General features: G+C 38.9%; 1 protein-coding gene across 2 annotated transcripts in view; it reads left to right on the top strand.

Moving 5' to 3' along the window:
- The window catches only part of lhfpl4a (LHFPL tetraspan subfamily member 4a), a 42,831-nt gene extending 37,074 nt beyond the window's left edge, over positions 1–5,757 (top strand). The window contains exons 4-5 of one of the 2 annotated variants that reach the window (XM_030729898.1): positions 1,548–1,580; positions 5,262–5,757. In XM_030729898.1, the coding sequence (XP_030585758.1) occupies positions 1,548–1,580; positions 5,262–5,315 (87 nt within the window). In that variant the 3' untranslated portion in view covers positions 5,316–5,757. The remainder of the gene's footprint in view (positions 1–1,547; positions 1,581–5,261) is intronic. The other variant, XM_030729899.1, reaches the window with a different exon arrangement.
- Positions 5,758–19,673: the final 13,916 nt, after the last annotated feature.

The following is a 19,673-nucleotide window of genomic DNA, read 5'->3' as shown; positions in this document are numbered from 1 at the left end:
TTTAAGGTGCCAGTAATTAAAACAATATTTAAAAAACCTTACTTGACACCAAATTCTAACCTTTCTTTTATTTGGTTTATTTGAAGAGTTTCAGTCAGGATTTAGAGTGCATCATAGCACTACTGAACTAGTGAAGTGCTAGTGAAGGTTACAAATGATCTTTAAGTCCTCTAATAGTGGGCTCAACTCTGCACTTGTCCTGCTACACCTCAGTGCAGCATTTGAAACTGTCGACCACAATCAGAGATCAGATCCAACCACTGGTTTTAAAGGAACAGCACTGCAGTGGTTTGAATGATATCTATCCGATACACTCCAAGTTGTGCATGTAAATGGGGAGTCTTCTTAGGGTTCTGTGCTGTGACCCATACAGATACTTACTTTAGATGGCATTACTTTGACCTCCAGTAACACTGTGAGCAATCTTGGAGTCATTTTTCAATGTGCACATTACATCCTATCTCAGAGGGATGCTGGAAAGCTAGTTCATGCATTTATTACTTCTAGGCTGGACTATTGTAATTCATTATTATCAGGTCACTCTAAAAGCTCCCCGAAAAGCCTTCAGTTGATCCAGGATGCTGCAGCGAGAGTACTAACTGGGACTGGGAAGATAGACCATATTTCTCCCATATTCTCTTCAAGAGAAGCTAATACAGATACTTCTCTTGAAGCTAATATGGGACCATCCCTTAGCAAAAGACTTAGGCTACTCGGGGCTTCCCATGATACACTGAGCATTTCTTCTTCACTCAGCTCTTTTCACAGTATGTCTATTGTCCTGTGTCCCTCTGCTCTCTTCTTTTCCCCTCACCCCCAGCCAGTTGCAGCAGATGGCTGCTCCTCCCTGAGCCTGGTTCACTTGGAGGTTTTTTTCCTGTTAAAAGGGAATTCCTCTTTCCCACTGTCACCAAGTAAAATTTGCACAGTGCCATGCTAGTCAGGCATCATCCTTTATCTTGACAATATAATGACACAACTAATTTTGGACCTTTAACATGGTCTCCATTCATCCAGTGCTAATTAAGTTTTTTTGCAATTCAAAAATTTCATGTAAACAGATGCATAATGTCCCTTTACATCAAGCTTAGCTCTTGCATGCATCATTGCATGGCACACCTGATCAGTGCAGGTGAGGCTATCTATCTATCCTCCCATTTTTAACCACTTGTCGTAGATGGTCACAGGGTAGAGTCAGGTCAGGGAAAGGTTAACACAAAAGTGTAATCATAAGGGTATACTGTGTGTGCGAGTTTTTGTATTTGTATCCTCTTGTGAAATATTTTCCTGGAATATTCCATTATCTACTGTACTAACAGTAACTTTGATCTTTTACCACCAAATTGAATGAAATTGCTCTTTGGGTTATATCAAATAGTTATTTTTGATTTGGAAGGTTCCTATCTGGGAAATGAATCTACTAGTACTAGTGCTAAACCGCCTGCAGACTGGCATGAATGTGAAATGAGTCAGACACTTGAAACATATGCATGGTGAGAGTCTTTAAACCATAGTTGTTTTACATTAAAACTGCTTCCTTCCTTCAGCTCCATCTTGGTCCCTCTCTGCGAATGGATGGCGTGAGACTCTGCAGTCTTTGTTGAGTGATCTACTGTAGCCCTGCAGCATGTGATCCCTGCATGTACTTTGATCAGTTATGCCTGAGAACTTGGTGGTTTTCCTGTCCTCAGTCTTAAGAACAATGCCCTGAACTTCCTTTACTTCTCCTTATTTTGTAATTATGTTTAATTAGCTTCTTTGACAATTAAAGTGTTCCATGCCAAAATGATTAATAAAGGTTAACATAATTTCACACAGGATTTCTTTACAAAGAAAAATGATGAAAATGAATGTTTCAGACCAACAAACTGCCAAAACGTCTGTCACATGCTATACACATGAAACATGTTATCTCAAAATTATTTTACTCATTTCCAAAAAAAGTTATGATGATGGGTAAAATGTAAATAAAAACATGATTAAATGATTTGCAAATCTCATACAGCCATATATTATTCTCAGTAGAACACAGAAAACATATCAAGTAAATGGTCCCAAAAAGAAACAGCTGGAGGAAGATTTTACATCTAATTATGTTAATTTACAACAGGTCAGTAATATGACTGGGTATAAAACGAGCACCTGCAGCAGCATCTACAGTACATAATAAATCAAGGGGCCGGCCAGCTGAAAATCAATACTGGATGCCCGTGATCAGCGGCACTGCATTAAAATCAGGCATGATTCTGTCATGGAAATCATTGCATGGGCTCAGGAACGCTTCCAGAAATGACTGTTTGCTGAGCCATCCACAAATGCAAGTTCAAGCTCTGCTGTGCGAAGAAGAAGCCCACATCAGGCAAAATGGAAAACTGTCCTGTAGTCAGACAAATCAAAATTTGAAATTCGTTTTGGAAACCATGGATGCTGCGTCCTTCAGACTACAGAGGAGAGGGACCATCCAGCTTGTTGTGAGCACTCAGTTCAAAAGTCTGCATCTCTGATGGGGTGGGGATACCTATGGGACTGGCAGCTTGCATATCTGCATAGGCAGCATCAGTGCTGAAAGGTATGTCAAGGTTCTAGAGCAACATATACTCCAATCCAGGCAACATCTTTTTCAGGGAAGGACTAACATATTTGAGCAAGGCAATGCTAAACCACGTTACTGCATCTAACACAACAGCATGGCTTTATAGTAGATGAGTCCAAGTGCTGAACTGGCCTGCCTGCAGTCCAGACCTTTCACCAGCTGAAAGCATTTGGTTGATCATGAATTGAAAAATATGACAAAGACCCAGGACTGTTTTGTCCTATATCAGACAAGAATAGGACAACATTCCTCTCCCAGAAGTCCAGCAGCTGATCTCCTGAGTTCCCAGGCATTTACGACCTCGTTCAGAGAAGAGGGGATGCTCCACAGTGCTAAACTCGGCCCTGGCAAAACTATTTTGAGATGTGTTGCTACTATCAAATTCAAAGTGAGCTAAAATTCATCATGAAAAAGTTAAATGTCCCAGTTTAAACATTTGACATGGTTTCTACATTCTACTGTAAATACAATGTGGGTCTATAAGATTTATTTTATTTACAGTTTACACATCGTACCAACTTTTTTGGAATTGGGGTTGTATTTGCTGATGAGGCCCACCGTGGCAAATATATGATTGGTTGCCAAAAGGAAATACAGTAGGAACCATGTGTTGTTTACAAACAATCTGCAAGAAAAATTCTCTCAGTGTACCTGAGAAAAAAGTCATTTCTTGGAGGCATGGCTCCTAACAGATAATACAATATTCCATAACCTCCACATCTCACCCAACACCCAGCCCACTTTTGATAAACATAATTTTCATTAAACTGGCTTGCATGGAGAATGAGTCATCAGTAAGTGCTGAAGCTATTAATATCCTTCTCCACAGGCAGCCTTCATCAACATCATACTAACCCAGCCCACAGTCACAAACAGAAGGTCCATCCAGGCGCAGCTGTGACCGGTTAAATAATGGATGGCTCAAATCAGACTGCTGCTTGCTTAACTGAGTCACTGAGTTAAATTGTACTTGTTCTGACCTTGGTATTTACAGGCCAGTAAGCTCCTATTGGTATCAGGAAGTTTCCAGAAGTTTGATGTTCTTTTAATTCATTAAAACAAATCATCAATGAATGAAACAATAAATACTTAAGATCTAATGGCAGAACTAAGAAGGTTTATACATTTCAAATAAAGACAAATACCAGCAAGAGCTCGAAAGGACAATTTCACACTGAAAGAGTGTGAGAATGAGTGCTGTTTAAGAGATGGAAAATCTGTAAGAAAACCTTTCAAGTCTGTTACATTATGATGTTTCTGGATGTTAGTGTTCATTTTCACCGGCTCATGCTGATTCATATGTCAGAGTCCACCTGCCGCTTCCCTTTCTTCCACTTGTGGTCACGTGATACAGACAGAAGCATTAAAGGCTCTCCAACAGTAATTTAAATTTTAAATGGTTACTACCCCAAACAAAATACAGGAGTGCAGAAGGCTCAATCATGCCTAAACTGACATTATCATTATTACTTGCACGTCCACTACTTGTGGCCGCAGTGTGTACTTGTTCTTTGAGAACAGTTATTTATTATCTTTTACTTTTTTATATGTATAGTTCTATTTTTATACAATTACATTTTGTTAACCTATTTATCCTGCATGTTGCCCCATATTTGAGCTGCTGTGACACCTGAATTCCCCCCTGGGGATCAATAAAGAAATATCTCATCTTATCTTGACACATGTTCCAAAAATCTGTTTCATTCATGCTGCAGACATAAAATATATGTTCCCATGAGACAGGCATGTATATTTATCTCTGTCTCGATGCCTGTTGGAGTTTTTCTATGAAATTAGCTAACAAATATTGTCACCTACTGTGTGGTACCAAATATCCAACATGCGTTTTTTTGTTTCAGTTTGGCTGAGTGAAATTCTCATATTTCATTCGTCTGTTATTTAACACTAATCAGTAAGTATGTGTCTGCATTTTACACATGAACAGTTTAAGAATGCATCTTGCTAATGAACCTTGCAAATAATTACCGATAACTTAGCACTTCATCCTCTCCTCCAAATATGGTAACTTCTTCATCCAAAAAAAACCCCAAAATGTCAACATCCAAAACACTAACTTTGAAAAAAGTCTCAAACCAGTGGGTGACATCATGGTTACTTTGTCCATCTTTTATGTATCTAGATCCAAAAAATTTTGGAAGGATTCTTTAACATTGTGAGACTGGGCAAAGTTGTGCATTTCACATCACGTCTTCACAAATACGTATCAGATTTTATTAGAAAAAAAAAATAGGAGACACTGTCTTGGTGTTCTTAAGAAAATATCACAAACTAATTTCATTCATTGAGGGCGTGGAAGGAATTTTCAGTCTTGACAGGTGTGTGCGGTCTCAAACTGTTTTCACAGAGACAATTCCACCTTAAATTGTTGCATAAAAAGTATATATTTGTACAAATGAAACTCTGATGCTTCACAGTTTCCAGGAAGGATTGCCCAACCTTGTGCTTGACATGCAGCCTATAATGTTTAAACAAACCTATGCCTGAGAGTACAAAACACTGTAAAGCATGTAGGGCATGAATGTGTTACCCCTTCTCCCTCACCCCTGTCCAGGCATGTTTCTTCCTTGTTGTACATCAATTTCTACTCCTCAGCAAAGAGCTCGTAGCTGTCCTAACACTGTCTCTGTCCTTTCTGTTGCTTCACCAGATTGAAATCCCAGAAACAAAGGATCCAAGATTTGTAATTCAGCGGTTCCGTTGAGAACAAAACATCCCCTCCTCCTGTTCTAGCTCCCTGCCTCCCAGCCTTAACTCCTCCGCCTCCTGTCCTAAGCTCTTCAGGTTAAACCCTTTTGATGTGGACTAATCTAACAAAGGTAAACTGTTTGAGAGGAAACACAACGTGAGAGGGATAAAATCATTCAACTCACACACTGACATCATTTCATAGTATTGTTATAACAAAGATTACAGAGTTATTCTTTGGGGAAAAAATGTATTAAATGGGGAAAAAAACACTTTACAGCTTTAAAAGTTAAACGATCAAGTGCGTATGTGAAAGCACACAGGTGCTACTGGTGACATAAAAGTACAAAAAGAACAAAGAAACTTTTGTACAAACAAGGTGTAATTTTGAAGTCTTTTTCAGGTTAATTTTCAACTTCTTTTTGTATTTGACCAGCTCTGATCCCAGGAACTACAAAATAAACATGTTTCTGTGGAAACAGGGTAAATGCATCCTTTGAAGCCCCATACGTGAAACAACCTATTCATAAGCTGTTGATCAGTACGACATGTTTAACTGTCTATGAAAAAAACACAACTGAAACCAGCTGTTTCATCCATTCTTATTTCACAACATTACAGGTTTTATGGGGGGGGGGGGGGGGGGGGGTTCAGTTCTACTTCATCAGCTGGGTTTTGTTTGTATATCTGTCACCAAAAAAGGCCCTGCATGCTGCATCTATCTCAGGCCTGCAAAGACGAGACTTCCTCTACACACTCAGCAGGGCTCAGACTCAACCACGCGGGCAGTTTGCTGCACTATCCCTGCTCCATGCCCACCAGTTGAAGAGCTGAGCCTTTACATTGAGAGGACAGACCCAGTACAGACTTTCATCAAGAAATAACATCAAATTCTGTGGAGCTACCCTTCTATGGACGGAGACTATTGCTTCATTTACATCTGAATTTGACATGGCCACTTTGGAAGGCATTTTCATTGTGGAAGGCACGACTGAAAGCAAAAATGGAAAGAATGACCCACATGTGATCATTATTTAATTCTATATTCATTTACAATTTGAAACTTACTTTTCTCAATTCAAGTTGTGGTCTGAAAATCAGACCGGTTTAATTCAGCAGCACTGTGCAAGCGTACAAAATCAGAGAGTTGACCTGATCTCTGCAAAATATGTGAAATGACCAAGTCCGCTTGACAACACATTACAAGGTGATGGCAACTACTGCCAGTGGAAACACAATAAAGAGCTTTGTTGTTGTGGGTGCACTAATTTCCCAGTGCTGATGTTGCATGAATACAGAAAAAAAAATAGTATTTTCTTCAGCTTGAAGTTAAAGGTTGATTAATTTTATGCAACAAAACTACTTGGTTAAGTTTAGGATTTGGCTGTGGTTACAGCAGCGTGAACACCCTTGTGGAAAATCTCTGACCTTTAAAAAGGCATCAGCAGAAGAAGCTTGTTGTTTTCTATGGTGTTGGCACATAATTTTAATGGAATTTGTATGATTCTGGTATGCAGAAAGCAGTAATGACAGAAAGTACATATACTGAAAAATGCTTTAAAGTTCAAAGGCTTTACAATAAGGGGGTTTTCCCCACTTTACTTAAATTTCAGCTACTAAAAAACTTTATGTTTAGCAAACTCAATTAAGATGTTGGAGCATTACTTTGATAAATGTAAAAAAATAAATAAAAAGTTGTTTGGGCTAACCATAGCTAACCAGCTGAAGTCACTGCAGTCTGGTTATCTGCTTTCCTCAAAAAAAAAAAAAAAAAGGACGTTTTATGGTGTATTTTCTTTCAAATTTAAACTGGGGTATCAGAAGTCAGGTTTTGATCTTACCTCAATTGATGCTAGTGCTAGAATTACACAGTTTTAGCACTGTTAAAACAATACCAGAACAACAAGAGTACTAAAATTACAATCTACACTAACATCCATATGGTGCCAGACACACAGAGGCACAACGAATAAAAGTATGCAGATTTAACCCTCAAAAGAGTTTCCAGAGTATTTGTTCTTTTTTTTTTTTGGCTGGTATGATTTTCATCTTAAAGTCATCTCAAGTGCTATCCTTTAAGTCTCTGTCACAACCTCAGGAGATTTTTGGTTTGTCCTGCTGACAGTGTGTATTAAACCATCCATCCATCGATCCATTCTCTGCCACTTATCCGATTCAGGCATCACATAATTCCTAAATGGCAGTAATGTTAGTTCTGTTGTACTCGGCCTCTTCTGACTTTTGACTGTCAGTGGTTTGATACCTTTATGACTGGAGTGGTCAAGATTCTTATGATCTAATACAGTGGTAAGCAAAAGTTTGGGCACCCCTGATAATTTTCATGATTTTCTTTTATAAATCATTGGTTGTTCAGATCAGCAGGTTCAGTTAAATATATCATATAGCAGACGAACACAGTGATATTTGAGAAGTGAAATGAAGTTCATAGGATTCACATGAAGTGTGCAATAATTATTTAAACAAAATTAGGCAGGTGCATAAGTTTGGGCACCTCAACAGAAAAATTTCATCAATATTTAGTAGATCCTCCTTTTGCAGAAATAACAGCCTCTAAATGCTTCCTGTAGCTTCCAATGAGAGTCTGGATTCTGGTTGAAGGTGTTTTGGATCATTCTTCTTTCCAAAACATCTCCAGTTCAGTCAGGTTTGATGTTTCCGAGCATGGACAGCCTGCTTTAAATCACACCACAGATTTTCAATAATATCCAGGTCTGGGACTGAGATGACCGTTCCAGAACGTTGGACTTGTTCCTCTGCATGAATGCCTTAGTAGATTCTGAGCAGTGTTTAGGGTCGTTGTCTTGTTGAAGTATCCAGCCCCGGCGCAACTTCAACTCTGTCACTGATTCTTGAACATTGTTCTCAAGAATCTGCTGATATTGACTGGGATCCATGTGACCCTCAGCTTTAACAAGATTCCCAGTACCTGCACTGGCCACACAGCCCCACAGCATGATGGAGCCGCTACCAAATTTTACTGTGGGTAGTAAGTGTTTGTCTTGGAATGCTGTGTTCTTTTTCAGCCATGCATACCACCCCTTTTTATATCCAAATAACTCAATGTTAGTTTCATCAGTCCACAGCACCTTATTCCATAATGAAGCTGGCTTGTCCAAATGTGCTTCTGTTTGTGGCGTGTGTGCAGAAAAGGCTTCTTCTACATTACTCTCCCAAACAGCCTCTCCTTGTGCAAAGTGCGCTGAATAGTTGAACCATGCACAGTGACACCATCTGCAGCAAGATGATGTTGCAGGTCGATTGCAGATTTTTCTTAAGCCTGCCACTTCGGGTCCTAACTAGAACTGTGCCTGTGGTCTTCCATTTCCTCACAGTGGAAACTGTCAGCTGAAACCTCTGAGAGAGCTTTTTGGATCCTTCCCCTAAACCATGATGTTGAACAGTCTTTGTTTTCAGGTCATTTGAGAGTTGTTGGCCACCTTAACCCTTTCTCATAATTGGATTCACCTGTGTATGTAGGTCAAAACAAATTTTGTGTTCCAATAATTATTGCTAAAGGTATTCAAATCAATAAAACAACAAGGGTGCCCAAACTTATGCACCTGCCAAATTTTGTTTAAATAATTATTGCACACTTTCTGTAAATCCTATAAGCTTCATTTCACTTCTCAAATATCACTGTGTTCATCTGCTATATGATATATTTAACTGAAAGTGCTGATCCAATATGTTTGGTACATCAGTGCATTCGGATCATCGTTCCGATTGCGAAAACTGCCAGACATGCCAGGCTTAAAAAAAAAAAAAAGAAAGTGCTGATCCAAACAACCAATGATTTATAAAGGAAAATCATGAAAATTATCAGGGGTGCCCAAATTTTTGTATACCACTGTACATGACCCAGCTGTCACTGGATTTGTGAATATGGTAAACTTTTTTTGTAGTTTCAAAAGCAGGGATAGACAGAGATGATTACTTGATACAAACTCTGCTTTTATATCAATAGCTATCAAAACATTCCATATGGTCTCTCTGGGTCCCTAAATAAGTATTACATTTTTTTATTTTACAAAAAAGTTACAACAAAATCGATGACCACAGTGAACTGCAGTGCTTCAACATATGCATGCACCTTTGCTTCGGGGAGATTTTCTCAGGGCCAAAGTTTCCACTCTGGTCTTTTAACATTTTGTTCTATGAGCACAAACATTTAAGAATATGTATATGTTTATAAAGTATGTATTAATACTTCTTCTTTCAGCTGCTCCCTTTAGGGGTTGCCACAGCGGATCATCTGCCTCCATCTCACCCTATCCCAGCATCCTCCTCTGTCACACCAACACTCTGCCTGATCTCCTCCACTACATCCATGAGTCTTCTCTGTGATTTTCCTCTTTTCCTCCTGCTTGGCAGTTCCATTATTGAACACCCTTTGTCCAGTATATCCACTATCCCTCCTCTGCACATGTCCAAACCATCTCAGCCTTGCCTCTCTAACTTTGTCTCCAAACCACTCAGCCTGAGCTGTCCTGCTTTGTCTCCAAACCATACATCGTAGCAGGTCTTGCTACCATCTTGGAAACCTTCCCTTTCACTCTTGCTGCTAGCCTTCTGTCACAAATCACCCCTGACACTTGTCTCCACCTGCTCCACCCTGCTTGCACTCTTTTCTTCACCTCTCTTGTGCACTGTCTATTGGTTTGGATGGTTGACCTCAGGTATTTAAACTCAACTACCTTCACTATCTCCACCTGCTCCCTACTCTCACTACAGATCACAGTCATCTGCAAACATCCTAGTCCATGGAGACTCCTGCCTGACCTGATCTGTCATACTGTCCATCACCATTGCAAACAAGAAGGGGTTCGGAGCCGATCCCTGATCCCACCCCCCACCTTGAACCCATCTGTCACTCCTGCCGCACACCTCACCACTGTCTTGCTGTCCTCATACATGCTCTGCACCAGCCTTACATACTTCTCTGCCACTCCTGACTTCCTCAGGAGGAATACCACAATACCACAGTTCCTCTCTTGGCACCCTATCATATGCTTTCTCTAGATCCACAAAGATAGACAACTCCTTCTGAACCTTCTCTGTAATTCTCCATCAACATTCTCAAAGCAAACATTGGATCTGTAGCGCTCTTTCTCAGCATAAAGCCATACTGCTGCTTGCTGCTCTCTTCTAGCTTCAACAACTCTTTCCCTTCATTTATCTCACTGTAGTTAATACAGCTCTGCGCATCATCCTTGTTCTTGAAAATCAGTACCAGTACACTTCTGTTACTCGAGCATCCTCTCACTCTCTAAAATGGTGTTAAGCAGTCTGGTCAAAAAGTCTACTGCCCTCTACTAGACATCTAAATACTTCCACATGCATGTTATAGCAATCAGCTGCCCTCCCTTCCTCCTTACTAATCCTTTGTACTTCCTGATTCACTAACTCGCCTCCATCCATCCTCTTCTCTGTCTCATTTTCTACATTCACCAGAGTACTCCTTCCATCCTCTCAACACACACTTCACTTTTTAGCACATTTCAGTTTCTGTCCTTAACCACCCTAACCTGCTGCACATCCTTTCCAGCTCGATCTCTATGTCAAGCCAATTGATATAAGTTCCTTTTCTCCTTCTTAGTGTCCATCCCAGCTATGAACCTTTTCCTTTGCCACTTCTCTACTTCTCTTTGCAGTACACCTAGCCTCTTCATCTCCCTGACTATCTCGTTTTTTCTTTGCTAATCTTTTCCTTTGAATACTTTCCTGTACATTCCACCACCAAGTGTCCTTGTCCTCTTTTATCTGCCTGCTCTTATAACTCACCCTATATCCCTCCCTCTTCTTAAAGTTTATGTTCACCACAGCCATTTCAGTCCTTAGGCGGTATATGGCCACTATCAGACACACACATTATAGAATGTTACTGAACTGGAAAGAATAAAATCTAAGAGTAACATTTGGCATTTTATTTATGTTCAATATGAAGCTGTTTTTATCTGCTGAACTAAAACTTTTCTAGACATTACCCAAACATTAAATGGTCTCTAAGCTGACAGTACAGTGAGTGCCATGTGTCTCCTAGACACCAAAGCCAGGCACAGTCCTTGTCTCTTTTGAGGAAATTTTCCTGTGTCATCAAGGACGCAACACCCGTCTGCTGTGAACCTACAGGTCGGAAAATAGAAATAAACCCAGTCTGCTTTCTTTCCACATTTTGCTTTCATACACTAATGTTTAACTTGAGCCAAGCAATGAAACTTTCACAAAATAATGTGATTTGTGTAAGTCGAACTGATTTCAATAATAGGATTTAAGTTTTCATTTCAGGAATTTCAAGTCAAGTAGATTTGTATTTGCTTTGATTTTATTTTTTCTTTAATAATTTCTGGTTTATACAACAGGACATTTTTTTGGTTGGCCGGATCATTAGTGCCAGCTTTGCAAAAGCTGCTGCGACTGAATCACATGTCAAAGATACATCCATGTGAAAAAATAAATATTTAAATAGACATTTGGTCTTCCTTCCCAACACTGTTATTCAGTCGTACCTAATGAAGATGAAACTTGAAATATCTGTTTTTAGTTCTTTTCTGCAGTCTGTGGTTTTCTTTTCCTTCTCTGCCTTTGTTGTAACATTACTTTTTATGGTTATGGGATGCTGTGATGTTTCTCAGTATTGAAATGTTGGCACAGAATTGTTAAAGTGCCATAAAACCACTTTATCCCCATAAGTGTTGTTTCAACAATAAACCAGTTGAATATCAATATTATTTGACTTTTTTCTTATTCTATCATTTTAGTTTCTGTTTTTATCAATACAGAACAGTCTTCTACCATATGCAAAGTTCATGATTCAAGTGAAATATAATCTCTTTACATTTGATACCGATTGATTTCTTTATTGATTTATGACTGTTATTTGTTAAACAGAAGATAAAATCTTTCACTCATTCTATTTATGTAGCCTTACAAAGCCTTCAAAAAGTCTACTCATAACATTGGTGTCATATTTATTGCAAAACACAGCATTGTTGATGTAAGGGAACCAGTGAATACGTTTATCCATTCTTTTTATTCCAGCTAATCTTAGGAAAGATATTAGTGAATCCCTGATTCCTAAATCTTTTCAAACATGTTTAATTTCCAAGTATTAAATGCTGTTTATTCGCGCTGTCTGGATGGACTGTAATGTTGTTGGAAAAACATAAGAATTTCTTGACTGTCTTGGTGGGCTTCATCCTACTACAAAGCCTCGATATGCAGGAGAGCACTGATGGAGCAGCTACTATGATGGGCAATTCAGAGGAGCAGACTCACTCCTGTGTTAAAAGATCCTCATCCTCATAATTCCTAATCATTCACTGCATCACCCAAAAGTTAGAATGTGTGGTCCATGATGCTGTCAAACAGGGGCTGCCTGTTTCCTTGCCCATAGATTTGTAGGAATGTAGCTAAAGAAGGGGTAAGTGACATGCTGCTGATGACCCCTCCACAGGGAAGAGAAAGAAAGGTCAGAAGTCCATCATCAAAGCCAACAGTCTCCTTTGTTTGAGTAAGAATATGCTGTAACAACCCATTTGTTAATTCATTCATTTGAATGACACCTGCTGTTCTATTTTAAGACTAGGCTATAAAATTTCTGCAGTGGGATTGCTGCTACTCCCACACTTGGTCTGTTGCATTGTCTGGTGTGGGCTGGGGTTTAAAAGTTGACATTTTTAAAAACTAACTTCCACTAAGAAATTGAGGGCTCTTGTTAGTCCAGGTAGTCACTGTTAGGGTCTTTGAACTGTTACAGTTTTTCTCAATAGTCAAGACACATTTCTTGAAACCATCCCTCCATGTCTCTAAACTGTAAACACAAAACTCAATTTTCAAACTACATTCACCAAACCTCTGACTCTTCCTGCAAAACCAAACTATTGCCTCAAAACAGTTCAAACAGTGCTCAAAAGCAAACAGTGTTGTCAGATCAGACCCTGAGTCAGTCAAAATGAAAAACACCAGTGAACAGTCATTATGCACAACATAGAAAAAAGGAAAACACAACGATCAGATCATAAAGTCTTTAGAGAAAATCTTTACTGTTCACAAAAATGTTTTTTCAAAACAAAACTCCTGTTTAGCACTTGTAGTACTATATATATACACACACTTAGGTTGGGCTGAACTCAAAGTCCCACTTCCCTCATTCTCAAACCGTGGACAAGAACATGGTCTATGACAGCTGCCCGTATTTCATTATTTCATCTGAAATAATTGCTCTTGCTCTCATTTCTTGGTTTCTGTCTACAGTGAAACCTCAACAATCAGGGCTCCTTGTACTGGCTTATATTGGTTTCTTCATATCATTAGCCACATGTGTGATCAATTTTGAGTTGCTGTGTTTAAGTTGAGACATCTGTGCTTTCACTGAGTTTCACTTTTGCTACCTGTGCTTATCATTATGCAACCCAAATGCATCACAGTGCAAAATGTGTTTTAGTGAGTGAAAATATGTTTGCAAGTTGTGTTTAACTAGGTGAAAAGTGCTTAAGGTTCTGCCAAAAAGGTGACCATTTCAATAAAATGGTCTACACGAGGAAAACATACTGTAGACACTTATGTTTGAATATGTGAAACAAATAATGGTTGCATTATTAAGAATCACCAGTGGACTGTCACTTATTATGAGCACACATAGCCATGTCACACTGACATTAGTTTATTTAATTTCCTGGAGGCTGCCAATACTTACATTTAATCTAACCTTATTTATATTTTACTTTATGGAGATCTGATTTTTGTTCCCAAAAAGAAAGTGAGACCCCATAATGTGACTATATTAACAGATTACAAAGAGTAATAAACGCACACACGTATCATTGCTGTCACCTTCAGTGGTCCCTGGTTTGTCATTAAAAACTCATGAACACAAATAAGCTTTGCTGTTCTCTGACTGATTTTGATTAAATTCAAAATGAGCATGTACAACATGCTGAGTTTTCAGGAAGCAGCAGTGAGAGAGTGAAGCACTGCCTGGAAGCAGTGTGTCATGCAAACCCTGCTTTAGTCTTCAGCATGTGTTGATTTACTCACTGGGCGACAGTTGCAATATTAATGATCTAATGCATTTATGTTCCTTAGCTGAATAGAACAATGAGACGAGCCTGGACATGACTGAGAGCAAGAGCATTGTCAGGCCCAACAAAGATTTAGTACCTAAAAAGGGAGCGACGTCAGCACTGCCCAACAAAGCACAATACTTTGCAAAATATGCAAGAAAACTTTTCCTGCTAAAGGTGGAATTAACAAATTTGTTTCACTACTTGAGGCAAAAACACCATTAAGTCCAGCCAGGCTGTGAAGGTGGAGATACTAACAGCTAATGATGTGCAACACAAAAGTAAACAAATGACCCAAGTGAGCGTCTCTGGAGCACTCGCTGGCTGCATTCCATCTGACAGGAAGGACACACGGTGGCTGAAAATGACTCATGCGGTTAAATGGTGGAAAAGCAACATGTTAAAAAGCTCGGCCCAAGACACAAGTTAGAAAATATTCTTCAATTCAGATTTTATTATGTGACAATATTGTTCTGGCTCCTGAAGACACACACAATCCCCATTTACACAAACAAACTGGAGTCTACTAGATAGATATTATTCCAACCACTGCTACACCTTTAATATCTACGGCATGCTCTAATCTCTGCAATAAAATATTATAGTCAACAGTACTGAATGCTGCACTGAGGTGTAGCAGGACAAGCACACAAACGAGTCCACTGTCAGAGGCCATGAGAAGATCTGCTTAACTGTACACACATTAAATGAAATTCAGAGTCATCACTATGGACTTTAGATACAAATAATATAATTAATTCTGTAAATGAATCTGTAATATTCTATTTTCCATTTCAAAGACTCTAACTTGCAACCTATGGTGAGGTAGACTTACTAATGTAAAATATAATTCCTGTTGAATATTTAACCACTGTTTCCAGGGTTGGGTGCAGTGTTAATTTAAAACTATTTTTGTCATAGTTTTCATCAAAGACCCATTTTTTTCATGACGAAAACGAGACGATAACTAAATAAAAACTACCTTAAAGGATAAAGACGATGAAGAAATTAAATGACACTTTTGTCAATCAGAACTGATTTCATTTTGTGATGGGGGGGGGGCAAGTTAGGAAAAGATCCAATCAAACGCACAGTTGCACAAATCTGATCTAAACCGGGGGCGGCTGCACTAGCCTGTGAATTGTACCTCTGATAGAACTAAGTTATGTAGACAGTGTCAGCAGGGAGAAAGAGAAGAGCTGATGTATGGACACATTTCTCCTTTGACGTCTTATTTAATTATCAATATATTAACTGTTTTGTTATGTTTGGTGTTTATTTTTGCACTAATGGCACTGCTGCTTTTATGGTACTCAGTTTTATAAAGAACTGTTATGAACAATGCAATATTATTCAGGCAGAGCAGGCCTACTTTTTGCTGTTTGTTCTTTTCTTTTCTTTTCTCCTCCCTTCATTTCTTCCTTTGCTTTTGTTATTTGTCGGATCAATTCTGCAATTCTTTTATTCTTTCCTATTTCTTTATCTCTCACTTTCTTTTTAAAGACATGCTTGTTCCTGGGTTTGCATTCCAGCACTGTCTACATACTTTGCTATTTGTGCAGAATCATGTCCTGAGAAAGGCAATGATTTCATGACTGTGTAAGTCTGTTTTTGTAAGTTACAAAGAAATGTGTATGTGCACACATATACACAGAGAGAGAGAAAATAGAAAAGCCATCAAGAAAAAAAAGAAGTGTTTGACAGTAGTTGTATAACAGCAGTTGTATAAAGGAGGATTTCCAATATAAGGCTCCCACACTACCACCACAGATAACCTGTAGGCATTTTTTATGAATCTTCCTCCCACCAGTAGCTATTCAAAATCAAGCTTAGAAATATGAAATCAACCTTGCCTTATTAAGATAGTTATTTTCTTATTATATTATATTTAGCTATATACCATTCTACTTATTTAACCTATTTGATAAACCACATTAACAAATGTGTTGAACTTAATTTTTAGCTGCTCTAACAAAAGTATTTCCCAAATATGGGATAAATAAAGTATTTCTCATCTCCCGGCATAACTTTCCACCTTTCTGCTGGTTAGCCCATGCTTTCTGAAGGCATTTACTAATTAATTATTTATTGCTGAGTGCCTCTCAGTGCTGCTGTTTATTGCTAAGGTGATAGCTCAACACAACACCGGTGAACATCCAGGGTAAGGACATCAAGTCAGTGGTCCCTTACAAGTACCTGGGTGTTCACCTCAACAACAAGCTGGACTGGACTACAAACACAGACTTATATAAGAAGGGCCAGATGAGACTGAGGTCCTTCTGTGTCTGCAGGACCTTTTATGACTCAGTGGTAGCATCTGCCCTTTTCTATGCAGTGGTCTGCTGGGGGAGCGGATGCACCGAAAGGGACAGGAGCAGGATCGACAAACTGGCGCGGAGGTCGAGCTCTGTGCTGGGATGTCCTCTAGAGTCTGTGATGGTGGTGGGTGAGAGGAGGATGTTAGCAAAGCTGACATCCATTATAGACAACCCCCATCACCCTCTGCATGAGACCGTGGATGAGCTGAGCAGCTCCTTCAGTCAGAGACTGAAACATCCTCGCTGCAGGAAGGAGCGCTTTCACAGCTCATTCATACCAACAGCAGTTAGACTGTACAAAACATCATGATGTCATGAGTCACTTGGACACTTTCATCTACTGCCATCATTTATACACACAGTGTACCTTCACATGGTACATATACATTTTATCTACTCTCCCACCCAAAATGTGTACAAATTGCAAATTACTGGCTACAAATGTATATAGTGTTTAGATGTATATGTGTATTGATATATTTTTGATGTATATAGCGTTTTCTATTTTATTCCATTCTTTTATTTTATTTCATCCTTATCTGTACTTGAGCTGCTGTAATGTGCAAATTTCCCCATCATGGGATCATTAAAGTTTATCTTATCTTAGAGCTCTGACACTTTAAACTGGATCCATTTAAAGCTTCCTGTCCCACAGCCTACAGGAGGCATGGAAATTTAAATGATGCTTTAGTGAAATTTGTAGAAATTCATACATCTGAAGTCCTGAGTGGCCAATAAGCCTGGAAGTACTATAAAAATAAAAGCAATTTCCAAAAGTATTTTGTGTAAAATATGACATCTAGTGATGGTTCTAAGCAATAGAACCACAGAATCTTTCAGCCCTGTATTGGCTTTGGTCACTTTGTATCTTTGCATCTTTTTTGACTTTAGAGACTGAAAATATGGCCAAACAACATAGCTGGAGTGTTTATCATTTCTAATCAATCATAAAGACAGCCAAAATAACCTAGGTGAAGCTGACTTTCATGTGGGTTTGGTCTTCTGCGTTTACATCACCCACCGGTAGCTCAATGCTTCCCTCTAGTGGATAGAGACAGCACTGAGGCTCCAGGAGTAACACTTTGAACCCTTGTAAAAACTGGCTGCAAAACATGGTAACAAAATATTTTTTACTAGGTAAAAGCAAATTTTAATGTCCACTCGCATGACTACTGTGTTAAACACCTTTAAGCTCCACAGCAGTTATATCTCAACAGGTCATCATATAAAAAAAATTATTCCAAGCCCGGCCCTCCGACCCAGAGCATTCCTTCTCTGTAAATGGTATCAGTCAAACCACCATCACCAATGACTTCTGAGAATCAGCCACTGATACTAATTTCCATGGAGTAGCTGTGTCTAATCTACAACTGTTCAATGCATTTCTTCCATTTAAAAAAAAAAAAAATTGTGCTGGTGTTTTTCTTTGAAAGGCTGGATCAAACTTTCTGGCTTTACTTTTGTTTAATGTCAAATATTATTTGCATTTTCTCTTATAAATTTGGAAACTTTCATAAACAAATTTAACACCTTCATCTTTAATCATCTAAGAAATGATTTTCTTCAATGTTATTTCTCTGGCCAGAAAAGTGAGACCATTACGTCACACTGAACCTAAGTGCACCCCAAAATTACAAGCCATTGGTCAGCACTTTTAAAGGGTTATATAACAAATACACTTCCACATTTCTATGACCTGTTGACTATTAACAGAAGCAACCTGGTTGATGGAGACAAGAAGCTATTCTGCTGGATGAAACCAGGCTTTGTGTTGGATTCAAAATAAGGCAGCAGGTGACACCTTAGAGGCATCATGTGTCTGCTGAAGTCTTAAATAAAGCTCGTCATAATTTACATATTTACAATTTTGGAAAAAAAAGAACTATTTTTAACTATTGTACAAGCTCCACTTATGTGAGTGTAACACTATAAATCCTGTTCCAGATGCAAATCACACAAGACGACTCCCTCAGATGACACATCACAATGGTAGTTTTCAAAATACATTACCATCATGATTATTTTATTATCAAAATGCATTACATCTCTTGCTTCTTAAATCTTCTGGAGGAGAACAATTGAAATAGTTACTACTATGATCTGTGTAAAAATAAACGCAAACCAACAGAATGATCTTTACAAAAACAACAACAGAAAGAACGCAGCGCCTGGTTTTTGGAGGAACCCCAGAACACACCCAATGATTTGCTTCCATCCATCTGGCAAAAGGTGGTCGCTCAGACCCTACAAACAAAGATCATGCGATAAATTCAGTGTACTATATTTTCTCCATACAAGTCTATATCACATTTCTTTCTATACAAGTACACATAATCATACATATTGTCCTATTGTGTCTTTTAGGTCGTATCTCTTTCAGTTTAAGGTGCTGGTTAATTTTGGGTCACAACTTTTTTTTTCCATATCTGTCAAACATTCATGTAAAATGAGTACCCTCCTGTGTGTTGGTGAGGGGAGAGGGTGGTGGGTTGTAGTGGTGGGTGGTGGTGTCCAGTTGCACGACTGGTCCCCTCGGTCCTTGAAGTCTTCCACACAAACGCAGCCATTTTTTCCCCACATCCAGTTCCAGACGAAAAATGTGAGAGGGAGCAGGCGGCCACACTTGTCGCCTTAACATTAGTCTGAGGTCCTGCTGCGGCTGACAGGGGACCGTCACTTTCTTCACAAGTCAGTGTGTTGGTATTTAAAAAAGGAAAAAAATTAAAACACAATACAGCATTCTGTGGAAAGGGAAGCAGCTCCAACAGGAGAGGATAGCAGCTTTTTTTTTTTTTTTTTCCACCTAGGTTTTACAAACAATCCAAATGCTCCCTCAGAGATCCCCCCCCCCCCGCCCCTGATTTCCCTCAGCATCACACGGAATGCAATGATTGGTCAGACAAGAAGTTTAAAAAAAAAAAAAAAAATGCATCTACAAATTCTGCAAGATGAAAACTCAACATCTTAGCTTAG

Source organism: Archocentrus centrarchus, chromosome 5 (assembly GCF_007364275.1).
Source record: "Archocentrus centrarchus isolate MPI-CPG fArcCen1 chromosome 5, fArcCen1, whole genome shotgun sequence".
Classification (NCBI taxonomy): Eukaryota; Metazoa; Chordata; class Actinopteri; order Cichliformes; family Cichlidae; genus Archocentrus; species Archocentrus centrarchus.
This window is presented reverse-complemented; position numbering and strand designations above follow the sequence as displayed.